This window comes from Ctenopharyngodon idella, chromosome 22 (genome assembly GCF_019924925.1).
Source record: "Ctenopharyngodon idella isolate HZGC_01 chromosome 22, HZGC01, whole genome shotgun sequence".
Classification (NCBI taxonomy): Eukaryota; Metazoa; Chordata; class Actinopteri; order Cypriniformes; family Xenocyprididae; genus Ctenopharyngodon; species Ctenopharyngodon idella.
In genome coordinates, this window is record NC_067241.1 from 30,250,463 (window position 1) to 30,267,237 (window position 16,775).

The 16,775-nt window shown below is 41.7% G+C and overlaps 1 protein-coding gene across 6 annotated transcripts in view; it reads left to right on the top strand.

Annotated features, from left to right (window-relative positions):
- Nucleotides 1–16,775, top strand: part of l3mbtl1 (L3MBTL histone methyl-lysine binding protein 1) — a 35,948-nt gene that overhangs the window by 9,761 nt on the left and 9,412 nt on the right. For 3 of the 6 annotated variants that reach the window (XM_051880499.1, XM_051880501.1, XM_051880500.1), the window contains 15 exons: nt 6,689–6,845; nt 6,990–7,113; nt 7,212–7,260; nt 7,892–7,974; nt 8,216–8,320; nt 8,423–8,558; nt 8,941–9,032; nt 9,123–9,274; nt 9,393–9,469; nt 9,861–9,946; nt 13,264–13,374; nt 15,642–15,780; nt 15,880–15,979; nt 16,145–16,339; nt 16,456–16,505. In XM_051880499.1, the coding sequence (XP_051736459.1) occupies nt 6,689–6,845; nt 6,990–7,113; nt 7,212–7,260; nt 7,892–7,974; nt 8,216–8,320; nt 8,423–8,558; nt 8,941–9,032; nt 9,123–9,274; nt 9,393–9,469; nt 9,861–9,946; nt 13,264–13,374; nt 15,642–15,780; nt 15,880–15,979; nt 16,145–16,339; nt 16,456–16,505 (1,656 nt within the window). Of the gene's footprint in view, nt 1–6,688; nt 6,846–6,989; nt 7,114–7,211; nt 7,261–7,494; nt 7,518–7,891; nt 7,975–8,215; nt 8,321–8,422; nt 8,559–8,940; nt 9,033–9,122; nt 9,275–9,392; nt 9,470–9,860; nt 9,947–13,263; nt 13,375–15,641; nt 15,781–15,860; nt 15,980–16,074; nt 16,340–16,455; nt 16,506–16,775 lie in introns of those variants that run through there. The other 3 variants (XR_007927596.1, XM_051880502.1, XM_051880503.1) reach the window with 3 other exon arrangements.

Consider the following 16,775-nt stretch of genomic DNA (forward strand, 5'->3'; position numbering starts at 1 on the left):
CGAGCAGCCAAGAGGTTAAACCCCAGGCAAGCACGCTGGGCGTTATTCTTCACACGCTTTAACTTTACCATCTCCTACCGTCCTGGGGTCAAGAACGTCAAGGCCCTGTCTTGCTGACACGCCCCAGAAGAAAAACCTGAAGAACCTGAATCCATCCTTCCTGAAACCCTCATCGTCAGTCCTATCTCCTGGTCAGAAGAGACCATGCCCTCCTCCAATGCCTCCGCCAACACTCTGTCGGGTTGTCCACCGGGCTTGCAGTACACCACCAGAGCACGGCGGACTCCACTCATCCACACTGCCCACACGTCACTAGGCACTGGCCACCCGGGGGTCAATGAGACCCCCTCGTTGCTGAAGGAACGGTTCTGGTGGCCTAACATGGCTTCCGACGTCAGAAGGTACGTGCAGGGGTGCAAGGAATGCGCCATCTCGAAGAGCCCTCGCCACTTTCCAGCCGGCAAACTCCTTCCGCTGCCCGTTCCGAACCGTCCCTGGTCACACCTAGGAGTCGACTTCATCACCGACCTCCCAGCCTCCAATAACTGTACCTGCATCCTAGTCATAGTGGACAGATTTTCCAAATCCGTGAGATTGATCCCCCTAGCTGGACTACCCACTGCTATGCAGACAGCGGAGCTCATGTTTAACCACGTGTTCAGATACTACAGTATCCCTGAAGACATCGTCTCCGACAGAGGACCTCAATTCGTTTCTCAAGTATGGAGAGCATTCTTCTCGCTCCTAGGTGTGACCGTCAGTCTGACATCTGGCTACCATCCCCAGTCGAACGGGCAGACAGAGAGGAAGATCCAGGAGATCGGTCGCTTCCTCCGTACCTTCTGTCATGGCCACCAGGACTCTTGGAGCCAGTATCTGGGTTGGGCTCGGATACCAACCCCCACTGTTCCCCTGGTCCGGGGAACCATCGGACGTACCATCGGTCAATTACTGGTTCCGAGAGAGCGAGAGGGTCTGGGACTCAGCACACCATCAGCTACAACGGGCCCTGCACAGACGCAGAATGGCAGCCGACCTTCGACGTTCCAACGCCCCTGCCTACCAACCTGGACAGAAGGTCTGGCTGTCAACCAGGGACATCAGGCTGCGTCTGCCCTGCCGGAAGCTGAGTCCCAGGTTCATTGGCCCGTTCACCATCACCAAGCAGGTCAACCCGGTCACGTACCAGCTCCAGCTTCCACCTCAGTACCGCATTCACATTCATGTGTCACTTCTGAAGCCTCACCACCCTTCTGTTCCTCTCTCCACAGAGCCTGGCGTAGCAGCAGCCGAACCCCCCCTTTCACTCATCCTGGACGACAGTGCAGCCTACGAGGTGCGTAAGATCTTGGACTCCCGGTGCCGTGGTGGCCAGCTTGAATATCTAGTGGACTGGGAAGGCTACGGCCCAGAGGAGCGCTCTTGGGTCCCCAGAAACGACATACTCGACCCCAACCTGCTTCACACCTTCCACGCAGCCCATCCCGACAGACCTGCCCCACGTGGAAGAGGATGGCCACCGCGACGTCGGGGTCCTCGGCCCTCAGGAGCGGGCCGTGGAGGGGGGGGGGGGGTACTGTCACAGACACGCCAGGCTCCAACACCCACCAATCACAGCACACTCCATCTCCGGAATACTGATCACACGCACCTGCACCTCATCAGCACACTCATCACCTCCACTACAAAAGACACTCACACACACTCAGTCACTGTCCGGTCTCGTTCGCATCTAGACTTACCTTACCTCAAGGACTCCCAACGATCTACTTACCTGTCTCCAGTGTCTTCAAGTATCTCCTCGTGTTCCCAGTCTGTGTGTGAGTGTCTCCAGTCTTCAGCCAAGTGTGTTCTCCACCGTCTTCCAGGATCCTCACCTATTCAACACAAAAGGACAGTATCATCATCTCTCATCTCACCATTCACCTGCAAGGTTCACTTTATACTCACCTGCATGACTGTTAACTCTGCTGTTGTACAATAAAACTACCATCTCTGCCATCTTCTGTCTCCGACCCTTCTGTATTGTAACAATGAGGCCACGGGAGAGGATTTGTGAATGGCAGTGCAACTGATGCTGGTAGGTCATTTGATAAGGACAAAATGGCGAATGTAGTATATGTAGTCCTCAGCTTCCGGCAGGGCAGACGCAGCCTGATGTCCTCTGTGTTAGTTCAAGGCTGGTTTTGATATCTCACTACTGCTGTATTATAATGGCTATTTAACATTACCCCTAAACTTTGACTAGGCTATGCTGCATATTAATTTTTATGGCCCCCAGCCCCTTAAGTCCTGCCCTGGGTTCGTTAAAGCCCACTTTTGCTGCCGCATTCTGGATCAGTTGCAGAGGTTTGACAGTATATGCCAGAAGGCCTGCCAAGAGAGCATTACAATAGTCAAGCCCAGGGCCGCAATAACAATAGGGCTAGGCAAGGTTAAGCTCCAGGGCTTGAGCATGGAGGGGGCCCATGATTGGCTGTGGAGTAGAATGGCCATCAGGAGCAACTGAACTTTTCCTGGTCGCCAAAACCCCATCACACCCCCACATATTAAGCACTGTTATTTTTAGTGGAGCACCTGGGAAACAAAGAACAAAAGCACAGTGATGAAACAGCTGCCTGATTAAACCGCATGCGCATCCAGTACTCACAGCACGTGAGCAGCTGGACCATCTCCAGCACAGCGCTGACAATCTCACTTGATACTTTCGACACTCTATTGAAGCGATAACCAGCACAAGTCACTTGACTTTAAAAAAAAAAAAAAAAAAATTATTCCTGTGGTAGAAAAAGTTGTGGCACCAAGATAGACTACTATGAAGGGGGCCCTTGGGTTTGCTATAGCCCCAGGGCCCTATGTGTTCTAAATACGGGCCTGGTCCAGCCTGGATAGACAATAATTGGACAATAATTTGTGTAGCATGCTCCAATAGGAAGGGCCTATTCTTCCTAATGTTGTATAAGGCAAATCTGCAGGACCGGGCAGTGAAGTGGTCTGTGAAGTTTGGCTGATCATCAATCACAACTCCAAGGTTCTTGGCTGTCCTGGAGGGAGTTATGGTTGATGAGCCTAGCTGAATTGAGAAGTTGTGATGAAGTGTTGGGTTGGCTGAAACCATAAGCAGTTGTGCCCTAGCAAGGTTGAGTTGAAGGTGATGGTCCTTTATCCAGCAAGAAATGGCTTTTAGGCAGGCTGAGATGCAAGCAGCTACCCTCAGATCATCCGGCTGGAATGAGAGGTAGAGTTGTGTGTCATCAGCATAGTGGTGATAGGAAAAGCCATGTCTCTGATTGACAGATCCTAGTAGTGACATGTAGATTGAGAAGAGAAGTGGTCCAAACACTGAGCCCTGAGGCAGATGTTGCAACTTAGACACTTCACCCCTCCAGGATACCTTGAAGGACCTACCTGAGAGATAAGACTTGAACCACTGGAGTGCAGTTCCTGAGATGCCCATTGTCATGAGGGTTGACAGGAGGATCTGGTGGGTAACTGTGTCAAAAGCAGCAGACAGGTCCAGCAAGATGAGTACTAAAAATTTGGAAGCAGCTCTTGCCAGTCTCAGAGCTTCAATAACTGAGAGCAGGCCAGTCTCAGTTGAGTGGCCACTTTTGAAGCCAGACTGGTCGCTGTCTAGGAGGTTGTTCTGTGTGAGAAAGGCAGAGACTTGGTTTGCTCAAGTGCTTTTGCAATGAATGAAAAAAGAGATAATGGTCTGTAGTTCCCTTTCGAATGAACCTTGAATGCATCCCCTAGAGGGGACTATGAGGAATGCCTCCGGCATGACCGGTGTCTGAAGCATGAGTCTAAACACGACATTGAACTTGACATTGGCAGGCGGCAGCCTATGACATCACTACTTGTGGGTCCATGAGTATAAAAGGGCACCTGTGAAATATGTCATCCTCTTTCTTGTCTTCAGGAGACTGTTTGTTTGTGCATGAGTTAGGAGCACATTCTGGAGCATACACTGAAAGGATTTCTCAATGAAAAGCTCAGTTCGCACCGTCCCTACTCTCGAGTGATGTGGGATGCGCATTTACGGCGGAATGCTGTCTTCTCTTCGAGCAAGCTGGATGCACTAGGTATAATGCATTCACGAGACTGACTACAAGAGACAGGTAATAAGAATTCAGCAGTAGCACTAAGTTGTATGCTCTTTTCTTGAGCCTCCTCTGGTGCACATGGGTTGGGAGTACTTTTAATCATTGTTTGGTTGCTCCCCTGAGCCCCATCTGCTATGTTAGTGTCAAGTTGCTAGGCCTTCTATGAGGCCTCCCTGACAGAAGTTGGATGTAGCTTAGGGTTGGACCAATAGACGATGCCATCGCTGATGCTGACAGACATCATGATGTTGAGCCGGCATGATGAATGATATTTCAGTGTATATCCTCTAGTAGTTTTATTTAAAGCCAAACGCGCTTCATTCAAGCTCTTCCAGCTCCGTGCGCGTTCTCTCTTTCTCCAGACGTGCGCCACATTAATGGTGCGTGTCCACTGCTGCGGAGGAGAGCGAGCGTTTTTAATTCATTCCAATTCATTCGCTCCCCAGAGCTCAACTAGGATAGCAATTGCGAGTTGTAGGCTCTATGTGAGCCTTCTTGCAAGATGTCCTTGGTGGGGGCTTAGTTAGGTCTCCTCTCGATTTAGAGAGTTGTCATACTGAGGCCTCTGCTCCTAGAGCTCGGCTAGGTGGTATGCTATGTTGTTAGGCTCTTTGGGAGCCTCTTTGGCTACTGACCTTAGTGTGGAGTGTTACTAGGCTGCCTCTCATTATGAGAGTCATTGTATTGATGCCTCCATCTGGAGAGCTTTGCAGGCCAGTTAGACTGAGTTGCTAGCTCCTTTCTGAGCTTTTTCGGTACAGCCCTTGTGTTAGAGCATTGCTAGGCCTCTTGTTTGTGGCCTCCTCACTTCAGGGCTGTCTAAACAGAACTTCTGAGTTTTAGGCTCTCTGTGAGCCTCCTTGAATGTTGGCCTGAATAAGAGAACATATTTAGACTTCCTCTCTTTTAAAGTCATCCTGTTGAGGCCTCTGTTCTTGAGAAGCTTGCCTGTAAGGGGCCTTTTAGCTCAGGCTAAAAAGGGATTAAAACATGCTCATGATACCATGGTTCCCTGAGAAGGGGAACGAGAGGCTGCGTCCTTTAGCCATGCTTCAGGTATTCCTGCACATCTCTTTCAGACAAGAAGTGAATGACATATTTCACAGGTGCCCTTTTATACTCACGTTTAGACCAGTAGTGACATCATAGGCTGCCGCCTGCCAATGTCAAAGTTCATTGTCGTGTTTAGACTCATGCTTCAGACACCGATCATGCTGGAGGCAATCCCTATAGTGCCCTCTAGGGGACCCAGCATCTCATTCCCCTTCTCAGGGAACATCTCAGGTTATGACTATAACCATAGTTCCCTGAGAGAGGGAACGAGACACTGCATCCCGAAGGGGGCGCTATGGGAACGCCCTCAGCGTGAATGCGTCTGATGCACGTGTGTCAACTAGTCCAATGGTGAGAGTGAACGTCACCAGCGTGTGACGTCACGACCAGGAAAGGATAAATACACATCCGGAAAGACCGGCTTCAGCTTAAATTGCCGAAGCTAATCGATCACAGGTGTAGCGTCTGTTCAAAATCGGATCTGCCGGCCAACTTTAGAATCTTCAGAATGCTTTTAGCCTCCTGAACTGTGCGTGTAAATCACGAATCGGCTCCGGCAAGTCCGGGACCAATTGCCCCATTGGCACCTTTGTTACCTCATTGAAGAAAAACAGAAGAAATTCTCACCAGCTCTAGGGACTTCAAAGAGTCACCCTGGTGGGGCTAAGGGCCATGTGGTCACAGACACCGGCCACAACCCCAATACACACACACACATACAGACACTCACAAACACGCATGGAGATTGTGAATGTACATTTATCCTCCAAATATGACTGTGCCAAAGTGTACCCGTCGCTGTATTTAAAGGTGCATGTATTTATCCCTAGTATATAAGCTTAGCTATGACTGTAGTTGTATTAGTTTCATTCTAAACGATAAAATTCAAGTATAAACTGTATCTCCCCTTTTATGTCTTTGCCATCTGACAAGTTTGGTCTCATTGTAAAGCTTTCGTTATGCCCTAATTGAAAATGTATGTCACATGACTGTAAAATGCATTCTTCTATTTTTAATGGTACTTTGAAGAAAATGTACTCAGATCTGACACTTCATAAACCATGCAAATTAGGTCATAAATGGAGACAAAGAAAAAGTTTGCCCGCCAAAATCGCACCCTCATCATTGGCTGATGTACCCAAGGAGGCGTTCTGGTCTGTTGTCCTTAAAACACAATGACACGCGTCTCTCGATTGTCTCTCGATTTTTTCTAATTTTAACTTTTCTAATTTTTGCAAATAATCAAAGTAATTTACCATTATTTTTTTTACACTTTGTTGATAACAGAATAGTGCAAAAAGTGGATTTAAACTTTATTACAGTTAAACTCTAGCTGGAAGGACAGTAATCCAATGAAAAGTTCAGTGACATGCAAGAATTATTTTGCAACCATTTTTTAATTGGTAGGTGTGGAAAAAGCTAATTCTGGACCCTGTAATCAGTATATATCTAACATATATTGAATATTGAAAGCTGTTAGCAATTGCCTTTCCAATGGCACCATCACAAACAGTAATTTTTGATTCCAGGCATCTCGGCAGGTGGGAATGGCAGGCCGGCTGCCTTTGTGGAGGCTGACAGACTTCAGAGAGGACATATGGAAGCTCAAGAAAATCCAGTTCATAGCAAGTGCAGTGAGACATCGACCAAACAGACTTACCTACATGGAGAACCAATGTCTAAAAAGTAAATAAACTAGTAGACATACACATCTATTCTACTCAGGCAATATATACTGTAAATACAGTATGTGTTATGTGTGAGATTTCTTGTATTTCTTGTATTCTGAAAAGTCATGTATTTGCTGCATTTTCTGTATGGATGCTTTAGTCCTGCAGGGATTGCAGAAGCACAGGATGCCTATCATGAGCATGAAATGCTGAAGCCCATGAAGAAGAGGAAGAGGAGGGAATACAACAGCCCATCAGAAGAGGAGTCTGATGCTGGACCAATGGTGCAGTTCTTTGAATTTATTAAATTGCTGTGTTTGATGTGTATTTTTGTATTTCATATGGAGTTCTAATGCAATGAAATGCACTTTTTTCATTAAAGGAGGAAAAAGTTGAGGCTTTAAAAATTGATGGCAGACACAACAAAGCAGGTACTTCATCACACTTCTAGAAAACAGAATTTGTTTTTTACGCAATCATCACTAAAGAAATCTAAAGTTAGATTTTCTACAGTTTCACTCTGCTTTCACACAGATGTCAATTACTGCTTCAATGATGTTGTTCAAACTGCAGAAATGCAAGTTTTGTGTTCCTAACCAATGCAATCTCATTAGTATTTGCAGGTATTCAAATGTAAAGTGATAGACGCTGATATGAACAATACCAATGCATGGACAGCTTCCAAAATGTAAGCCCTTTACATATGTATACAACATTAGAGACGTACAAATTTTTAAATGTGGTGTAATTATTATGGTTGTGAAATGTTTGTATAAACCAGAGTTAATAGAGTTAACTGAAACTAAAACTAAACCACGAAAGAACATTGTTTAGGATGAAAAACTATGGGATGAATCCAAAATATTTTCTATGACGAAATGGACCACATTTACATGCATATCGATATTGTTTGTATCAGTGTCTATCCAAATATATATATATATATATAGTGTGTTAGAACTACTCATACTTTACATACACATAACAACACGTAATGACATTACATCAAAACAGTGTGCTTTGCATATGTTAATGTGTAACATCTCTCTGTGGGTACAACAGAGACTAAACTGGAGTTGTGGTCCTGGCCACAGTACCTAGAGCAACAGAAAGCTGTGGCTGCTCCAGCTAGACTCTTCCAGGAGGTTTGATTTCTTTATTTCATGACAGGAAGTGAATAATGCCACTTTGCTAGTGATTTTAATCTAAAACGCCTTCCTTCAATGACATTTTATGATGCAGCTGTGATGTGATGTGTTATCATAGCACAGACCATTCATTTGATATACTTCAATACAAAGTAGAGATTACAAACAGTTCATAGTTCAATTATGGATTTTTCTCCTTCTTTTTCAATATTAATGTTTATCCATGTAACTGCTCTAGACCCAAAGGGTACCCATGATTAAGAACAACTTCCGACAGGGTATGAAGTTAGAAGGCATTGATCCCCAGCATCCCTCTATGTATTTCGTCCTGACGGTGGCTGAGGTACATTAAGACAGCTCTTCACATTTGACATTCTGGCTGACTAATATCAACATAGAGAAAAGTGACTATGAGTGCTCACTCTCTTGAAATGCTTGTCTCTAGGTGTGTGGCTTCAGATTACGCCTTCATTTTGATGGCTATTCTGACTGCCATGACTTCTGGGTCAATGCTAACTGCCCTGATATTCACCCAGCTGGATGGTGTGAGAGCACAGGACACAAGCTATACACTCCAAAAGGTGAATTATAAGTCTAAAATCTGAGAAAAATAGGTCAAATAGATGATACACACTCACACACAAGTGACCAAATTCTGTATTGAATTATATATTTATACATTATATAATAGTATCACAAGTTACTTTTCTACAGTATCACCTACAGTTGGCTAATGAACTATATTACTTGGCATGAAAGGTTTCTGTGAATAATACTAATAATTATTTATTGAATATTGCTGTCTTTTGCCAGAGTACAGTGATTTTACCATGGTAAGGGGACTTCAGAAAATCCCTTAAAAATTGTGGGAAGATCACTGTAACACATGGCCTATTATGGTTTATTGCTTTAACATGATAATTTTTTTTAACTTTACTATCATTCAAAACTCCTCCCTTTCAGGATGTAAAGAAGAAGAGTTTTCTTGGTCCAACTACCTAAAAATCACCAGATCACAAGCGGCACCGAAAGAGTTGTTTTCTAGCTCAATCAAAGTAAGTCATAAAACCACAGACTGAATCTGTATTGCAATTTCCTACAAAAGGATTCTGTCTGAACAAAGACCTTGTTTTCTCATTGTACAGTCTGAGACAGACTGTGGGTTTGAGGTGGGGATGAAGTTGGAGGCTGTCGACCGCATGAATCCCTCTCTCATCTGTGTTGCCACAGTAACAGACAAAGTGGGCAACCGTTTTCTGGTTCATTTTGATAACTGGGATGACACGTATGACTACTGGTGAGTTACAGCGACTCCTCAAGTCTTTATATGATACTGTATATATTTCTCAAGTCCTGAAATGAACAGGTTTGTCATTCAAAATAAAGTAATGTTTTGAGTTTCCTCTTCATTGTAGGTGTGATGCCAGCAGCCCATACATTCATCCCACTGGCTGGTGTCAAGAGAGGGGCCTCCCCCTGACGCCTCCGCAGGGTAACTGACAGAGCCAGTCATACTGAGTCTGTATGCCCCTACAGGCAAAGGAGAAACACTTTGTGACTCCAATTAAGTCGATTTCTGGAAAATTGATACTTAAGTCAATTGTAATTATTTGTGCGGGGATCCATTGTGAGAAGTAAATTAATAACTAAACTTTGTTACAAAAAGGCAGAAATTTATGTAAGCTGCATAAATGGCTCAGTGTTAGGGATGTTTGATCAAATAAATGCAGCCTTGATAAGAATAAGAGATAAGAGATAAGTATCTTACCGATCCCAGTCTTTTAGGTAGTGTACCTGTACGTGTACCTGTAACACTCAAGTCTGCCTATTTTGTTAGCCTACTTTTTATATAACACTGTCTCAATGTCTTCTTCTCCCGATAGATTATCCTGACCCCGACAGGTTCTCATGGGAGAGATATTTGGAAGAGACGGGCTCAACGGCAGTCGCTGCTGAAGCATTCAGAGTGGTGAGTTAAATCTCTCAATCATTTAACAGACAGAGTATCATGTGATCTTTGGTTTACATCTCTGTCAGTAAATAAACCATTAAAGGGGTCATGACATGAGAAATCAAATTTGGCTTGCCCTTGATCTTTTGACATATAAGAGGTCTTTGTACCTTTAAAACATCCTGCAAGTTTCAAAGCTTAAAATGTCCTCATTATGATAAAGCATTTATTTAATCAAGCTCCAAAAACAGCTATATTGCTTGATCTGTGATGTCACACAGGCAAATACGTTTGCATGTGACTGCCTCCAGAGCAAGATATCAACAAATAGTTATACGTCATCACACCATAGGCCCCGCCCACTGGCATTCAGTCACTTAAAGTTGCAGTAAGTGATTTCTGAGAAACACTCTTGATAGTTGAAATCAAGCCAAACAAACACACCCCTACCTTCATTGCTCCAGCCCTAAAATGCATGAACACGCAATGCAAGAGTGGATGCCTCTTTATCATAGCTGAAGCGAAGCAAAATAATGCTTCAATGACACTCAAAACCATCCTGTTACTATAGCTAACATTACAACAACAGCATATTTTGGTTCCGTGAAACAAAGCAAAACCAATGTTACTCATATTTTGGAGCAGAAACAACTAGGTTTGCCACCTTCAGTGTTGCAAAATAAGGGACACTCAAGGACCGAAGGCCAAGGTCAGGATTTCCATTAAATAATACATTAAATTTTGGTTTGTTTTTTACCAAACCTTATTGTATACCCCCAGAACACATGGAATATATGACACGTGTGTCATGGGATCATTCTCTGATACTTTTGCGTCTTTTTTTTAAAGTCCCCCTGTAGTCAATTATTTTATCCCTTAAAACTCATCTTTGATCACCAAAATGACATATTTTAAAAAAATTCAAGTAAAAAAAATTTCTTCATGCCTTAAAATATCTTTAATGTAACTCTACACACTTGCCTCATTTAATATACACGGATCAATGAATATGCAAATTAGCCCCGCCTCCACTCGCTCACGCCAGCTCAGAGAGTACTGTTGCTGTAATGATGAGCAATTTGTTGTGTGTTGTGGATATTTAAGAAAAAAGCTTGCTTCGCTTCGTATATTCAGTTTAACAGCTGTGTAACTGAACTGCTCACATATTTTTGATGCTTAAATTGTGTTCTAAATTATGAATTTGTAAAACGCTTTTGCAAAACGGTCTGAATCCACTTGAATTCGTTTGGACTGCTCTTTCACTGAATCACCTGAAGCGATTTCTCAGTAAAACAGACAGTATCGAGAGAACAAGCAGCCGTTTTCCTCTGTGAACACGCACTAAATGGATGTTTGACAATTTCGTTGCTTTTTGGAGTTTTCAGATTTAAAATATATGCAAAATAAATGCACATCCTTGAATGAGCGCGGATTTCCAGCGCATTACTTGAACTTATCAGGTAGGTTAATATCTATGGTTTGATCCAAAATCAGAATTTAAAATGGAATGAATAGCTCTTCCAGAACTTGACGTGCGATGCCACACTGACTGAATATGCACATGAATCACGGTCACACGCACACGCTCAGAGCAATATTGTTTTAGCTATGTTTTGTAGTAGGCTATTAAAATATTTCGAAGGACAAAAACATGAAATTTATTGGCTTTACTTAAAGTAGGCTGTCACTTTACTTTGGCGCGAGCCCCTATGCGCTCGCACACTTGGCACAGCCCTTGCGACGGTTCTGTCATTAATTAATATGAATTAATATGATTATCCTTTTGCTTGACTACGTTATCAAACAGCTAATAATGTGTTGCTAATGTTACACAAACCATGTTCCTGTTCTTTATCTCAGTGTCAGACAGCTTCCTTCTAACAATCAGTATACTTACAAACGCTTTGAACAACTCAGAACGTCAGTGGAGAAAGGCATATAGTTCATCATAACATCGTAATAGACTCTCTATATTGCTAAATCTACACAATTTTTCATATCAACAGAAAATATAACCTGGCTTCTCTCGCGACTTTCCTGCTTCAGAGCAGTCATAGTTAATGATATGCTAAAGCCTGCCGGCACGTTGTTGTGATTGGTTACAAGGTAGTCTGTGACGTCACAAACACCACCGATTTCAAACCGCGGGTTTGAGACTGTCTTTCGTTTACTGCAGTTTCAAACATAAAATACTCAGCAATGGTGCTGACTTATGAATTTGCACATGGTTTGTCTTAAAGCATATTAAAAACACCACATAGACATATAAACAACATTAAAAACTTGATTTTCACCACAGGGGGTCTTTAAAGCTTGACGCAGGTCGCTATTCACTGCCATTACAGTATATGGCTGAGTGCAAGTGGGACATTTTTGAAAAAAATTATTTTGTGGTCTGAAAAAGAAAGAAGGGCATACAGCAATAGAACAATACCAGGTTGAGTAAATTATGTCTTTAGGGTGAACTTACCCTTTAAGTCAGATATTCTACCGTGAGCAACTGAAAATACTGCCATTCACCTAATATTCATCTTTAGTTACTGGGCACTGATAACTTCTTTCCCATTCAGCCCTAAATTTGGATAGCCTCCTGCGTTTAATTGGACTTGAGCTCGACATGTTTAAAAAAAAAATGTGCAGGTTTACGGTGCATGCAATCATGTGCAAATGAGCTTTCTCTACTACTTCTTGTAAAAATTATTTCTTTATATTTGCTATTAGTATTGTCCACACTGCAAAATCCTTATGTGTTTATTCAGCTATGTATAGGCCTATGTAAAATACGGGACAAATTGCATCCCGTATTGCTTTGACATGGGGCGCATCATTTTACCTTTAAATACGGGATGAGTGGCAATGCAACAATGCAAACTCTGTGTCTGTTTTCGGGCCTTCCCTCTTTCCAAAGTCTCTCCAGTGCTGGAAAGCTTTTCCAATATTAACGCGGATCCTAAAGCTCATAACCTTTAATAATTATAACCTTTCTTTTTCCAGCTATATTCCTCTGAGCTTTTCTCTTTTGTAATGTCTCTCAGCCATCTCTTTTTCTATAGTCTTTCCATTCTCCCTCTTGCTCACTCTCTCTCATCTCCCATCATGAGTGGACACGCCCCCTACTGCTGATTGGCTACAAGTGTGTTCTGCTGTTCGGTCCAATCCACTTTCAACAGTGTTTCTCAGAAATCACTTACTGCACTTTTAACGGCTGACATTTGCCTACACTGGATTGTGAGCATCATTATAATAGAACCCATTATAATCACTTTTCCTTCAGCAAAATAAAGCCAGGCTCAAGATTGCATTGGAAAGCTGACTCCTCTTGTATGTTTCCATAGCGTCCTTCCCATAGCTTCCAGGTGCAGATGAAGTTGGAGGCCGTGGATAAGAGGTGTCCGGGGCTGATCCGTGTGGCTACGGTGCAGGAGGTGGACATTTACAGAATAAAGGTGTGAAAAACTGTTTCTGTAATACCAGCTTACAGCTATGCTGCTTTAATGAAATAAAATAGAAATAAAAGTTAATAGAGTACATTATCTTTATTTCTTTTAATGGCCCATAAAATCCCAGTAGAAATATATACTCCTGTTCAGAAGTTTGGGGTCAGTACATATTTTTAATGATTGTGAGTCTTTTTGTTCACCAAAGCTGCATTTATTTGATCATACAATAAAAACAGTGAAATAATATTACAATTTAAAATAACTGTGAATATGTTGTAAAATGTAATTTATTCCTGTGATGCAAAGCTGAATTTTTAGCATCATTACTCCAGTCTTCAGTGTCACATGGTCCTTTAGAAATCATCATAATATGCTGATTTGCTGTTCAAGAAACATTTCTTATTATTATCAATGTTTAAAACAGTTGTGCTGCTTCATATTCTTGTGGAAACCGTGATCTTATTTTCAGGATTCTTTGAAGAATAGAAAGTTCAAAAGAACATCATTTACAGTATTTGAAAAGGAAATATTTTGTAACATAAACATCTTTACTGTCGTTGATCAAATAAAATGCATCCTTGCTGAATAAAAGTAGTAATTTCTTTCCAAAAAAATCTTACTGAACCTAAACTTTTAAATGGTAATGTAAGTATGAAAAATATAAGTTAAAATAGTAAATAACTTTTGCTGAAGCATTGTCTATCCACAGCCCAACAAATGTTTGTGTTTGTGATGCCACATGATATTCATTTATAGTGGTACTCAAGCTAACAACTCACTCACTCACTGAATCACACTGCAAAATATCTTTACGGTTGCCTTGTTTTCCATCAGAAATATTACACATTCTCTGTACAAGATTTTTGAGAAGTAAAATTGTGTACAATAGTAGGAAATGTTTCCAGAGAATATATCCACCTTTTTCCTATGCTCCATGACACTTTGCATGAATTATGAGAGTAACTTCCGTTAAACAGTAAACAATCAGCAAAAGGTGCGCTCTTTAAATGCAATAATAAGCATTTTCAAAAACTGGGTACAATGAGATTATTCTATTCACCCTTCAACCATCGAACATTAAAAGGACATTAAAAAGTGTAAAAGCATCAACAAGGTACTTTCCACAGACCATGAATAACACCTGCTTATTTTCACAGTAATATAAATTATTTCCAATATTATTGATGTGTTAAACATCACTGTAGTAATATATGTCTGTATTATGTAACACGTTGACTTGATCAAAGATACTTATTAACTGGACATTGTGTGATAATATTTTAAAGTGATTTCCATCATTTTGACAGACGATAAATATTGTATTTACCTGCTGTAGAAACGTTCCAGTAAACACTGCTAATAGGGATTAGATGCGAAAAGGGGAGACAATTACATTTTAAAGCATCCTTGTGAAAACAAACCTGGAAAGAGACGTGAGGAATTATGGAGAAAAATGAGAGATTCTGTGCATTCCAGAGAATTATTAATGAGATATGTTTTATATTAAATCAGGTGAGCAGACCACAAATGCGCAGTATATGTTATCGTTTTTCATACTGTTACGGCGGAATACAAAAGAAAACAGAAAACAATCAGCGACTGGAAAGAGCTCTTGCCACAGATATTCTTGTTATACCACGTCACGTTAAAATAAGTCTTACATTATTCTCTTGAAGTCTGAACATGAGAACATGAAGGAAATTTTACAGCTCATTCTGTCAAACTGATGATAAGGTTTATTTATAGCTCAACCTTATGATGTGAAATGATTTGAGTGAAATGTATTTTTGAGAGGAACTTCCCCAAACCGGAAGGCTCGAAGACCGCAGTAGGTTCGTTTGGAAAAAGGTGGATATTATTAAGCTTATTTCTCTTACCCAAATGACAAGATTTGTAAGAAAAGTAAATGTAATGTGTATATTATTCTTTAAAAACATGTTACACAAGTATGCTTTTCAAGTAAACTTGGCTCACGGTCAGAGTGGTTGTCGAGTTAACAGCCCTCCGAAAAGAATGCTAGCTTACATGAAACCACATGAAAAACGGTAATTTACACTAACTTTATTAGTTTGAAATTGATATGAGAAGAAAAAAACACACCAAATCACATGAAAAATAAACACAACCGGCAAAGACATCAAAAGAAAAACAGGCTCACAGAATCCCCTGTAGCGAGACAAAAATGTTACCAGAGCATTTCAGTGGTGCATGGATGAATGTGGTAGAGTGACGTTTCTTCGTGAGGGTGTGTTAGCCTCATCTGTTGTCCTTAGATTCATTTTGATGGTTGGAGCCACTTGTATGATGAGTGGATGGATTCAGACCATCCAGACATCCACCCTGCAGGCTGGTGTGAAATCACAGGACACCCGCTCAAACCTCCACCCTGCCAACCCACTGCCCAGAAACCTGGTGAGATTCCTCCAGATCAATCTCATTCCTCTTTCATCTGACTCTTATATGCTCATGTACCAAATACTCTGTCAATTCAGAGTAATATGTGTCTTTTAGGTCCCAGGGAGAACCTGACAGCCCGACAGCCCAACTTCTCCATGTCTTGTAAAAGTCTGCCTCAGCCACGCAACACCTCCAAATACAGCTTTCACCACAGGTCATTCTTTCATGTGCCTTTAGTATAGAGTGCAAATTTTAAAAATACTGAAATTTTCAATGTGTCTTTTGTCTTCTGATTAAATTGTCTTGCAGTTGACAAACGACAAATTACTGAAAACAAGTTACTGCAGATTTGAGAACAGACCTGTTGTTTGTCAAACAGAAAGTGCCCTACTCCGGGATGTGACGGGTCAGGTCACGTGACCGGGCGTTTTACAGCACATCACTGTTTATCTGGCTGTCCGCTGGCTGAGAGGAACCAGGGCCGGCTCAAGGCGGATCTCTCTGATACAGAAGGATCCAGACGTAACCTGCTGGTCTTCGGCCAGAGAGCAAAAAAGTCACGATATCATGGCAGGTAAGACAATATTCATATTTGATGTGTTAATCAAGTATAATTGCATATTTATATATTAACAATGTTGCGGTTGTGTAAACAATACATTAAAAGTCACCTTTCTTTGCTGTCGCCAGGATTGGTCGCCCCCCTAAATATCGTAAAAGTCAGCAAAGAAATTGTCAGAGTGAGTTTTACTTTCCTACATTTTCTATATTTGAAAGTTGAAAATTGTCAAAAAATTTATCCGATACTGTTTAAATTCAAAGGAATATTTCAATTATGTAGTCATATTCTGCTTATGTGTGTATCATGTTAACATGTTAACCTGATTGCCATAATCCACTAATGCAATATTCTGTTTACTAATAATCTGACAGATACATGTGTCTGTACTCATTTTTGGCTCATGAAAACACTTGCTCAGAATATCCAAATTAAATTATATATACTGTCA